The 1,040-nt window shown below is 53.8% G+C and overlaps 1 protein-coding gene across 1 annotated transcript in view; it reads right to left on the reverse strand.

Annotated features, from left to right (window-relative positions):
* The window catches only part of SFTPC (surfactant protein C), a 5,983-nt gene that overhangs the window by 3,317 nt on the left and 1,626 nt on the right, over window positions 1-1,040 (reverse strand). Inside the window, exons 5-6 of the mRNA XM_014311249.2 lie at window positions 798-908; window positions 119-214 (exon numbers count right to left, since the gene is read on the reverse strand). Of these exons, the coding sequence (XP_014166724.2) occupies window positions 119-214; window positions 798-908 (207 nt within the window). The remainder of the gene's footprint in view (window positions 1-118; window positions 215-797; window positions 909-1,040) is intronic.

The following is a 1,040-nucleotide window of genomic DNA, read 5'->3' on the forward strand; positions in this document are numbered from 1 at the left end:
GGCTGTCCCCGGGGTGGGGACGAGGACGAGGAGGAGAGATTCCCGCCTGGAAGGGGACAATGGGGGACAGTGCCACCCCCATGTCGCTGTCCCATCCCGCTGGGAGCTGCTGCTATGCCCAGAACACGGGGACGGCGCTGCAGAGGATGTTGATGGTGGTGCCCAGGATGGAGCGGTCAGCCAGGGGCACGGCCTTGTCCCCAACGTCCTTGTCCTGCGGGACACAGAATGGAGCAGAGCAGCCACAGAGGGACAAACCCCCAACCCCACATTCCCCAGCCTGGTGTGCCTCCACCCTTGTGACAGCGGGGTTGTGAGGCAGAGGAGAAATTCTCCAGAGGAGAAATTCTCCAGAGTGGAAATTCATTTTGGTTTAGGTGAAATGTTCACCTTTGAGTCTGTGGTTAGCAAACATGGCTATGTAGCCTGGCTGCAAAGCCTAGGCTCAGGGAAACTGCTTCAGGGAAAGACAGAGATAAGGGGGAGGACACAAAAAGTGATAAAGAGAGACAGAAACTGCTGTGAGAGCAGGTCAACCTGACCTAGGAATTCTTTCTGATAAAGAAGAACTAGCAGCAAATATCACGCGAAATTCATAAAAATGAATATGTATGAACCTATTGTGAAATTGTATGCATATGTATTTGAGAGGGGGATAAAAAGAGACCTGAAGTTCCCAGAAGTACACGTGTCATTTTAAGGACAGTAATCTCCACATGTAATAAACACACCGGCTTTACAACTTTCACAAAGTTGTAGAGTTTTTAGTTATCTCCGCAAAAGAGTTGTCACCTCACCTGCTGGCGCTGGAAGGTCTCGGTGACAGCGTCCAGCCCCGGGAAGTTGTCCTTGTCCACGCGGGTGATGTAGCAGGCGCGGTGACGCCAGGACCTGTAGCCGACCAGCAGCTGGTGGCAGACAGAGCCGGCTCAGCCCGCATGGTGCTGTGGTGTCACGCAGGTCCCCATGTCCCCATGTCCTCATGTCTCCATGTCCCCATGTCCCCATGTCCCCATGTCCCCATGTCCCCATGTCCCCAT

The sequence above is a fragment of the Geospiza fortis genome, unplaced genomic scaffold (genome assembly GCF_000277835.1).
Source record: "Geospiza fortis unplaced genomic scaffold, GeoFor_1.0 scaffold594, whole genome shotgun sequence".
NCBI lineage: Eukaryota > Metazoa > Chordata > Aves > Passeriformes > Thraupidae > Geospiza > Geospiza fortis.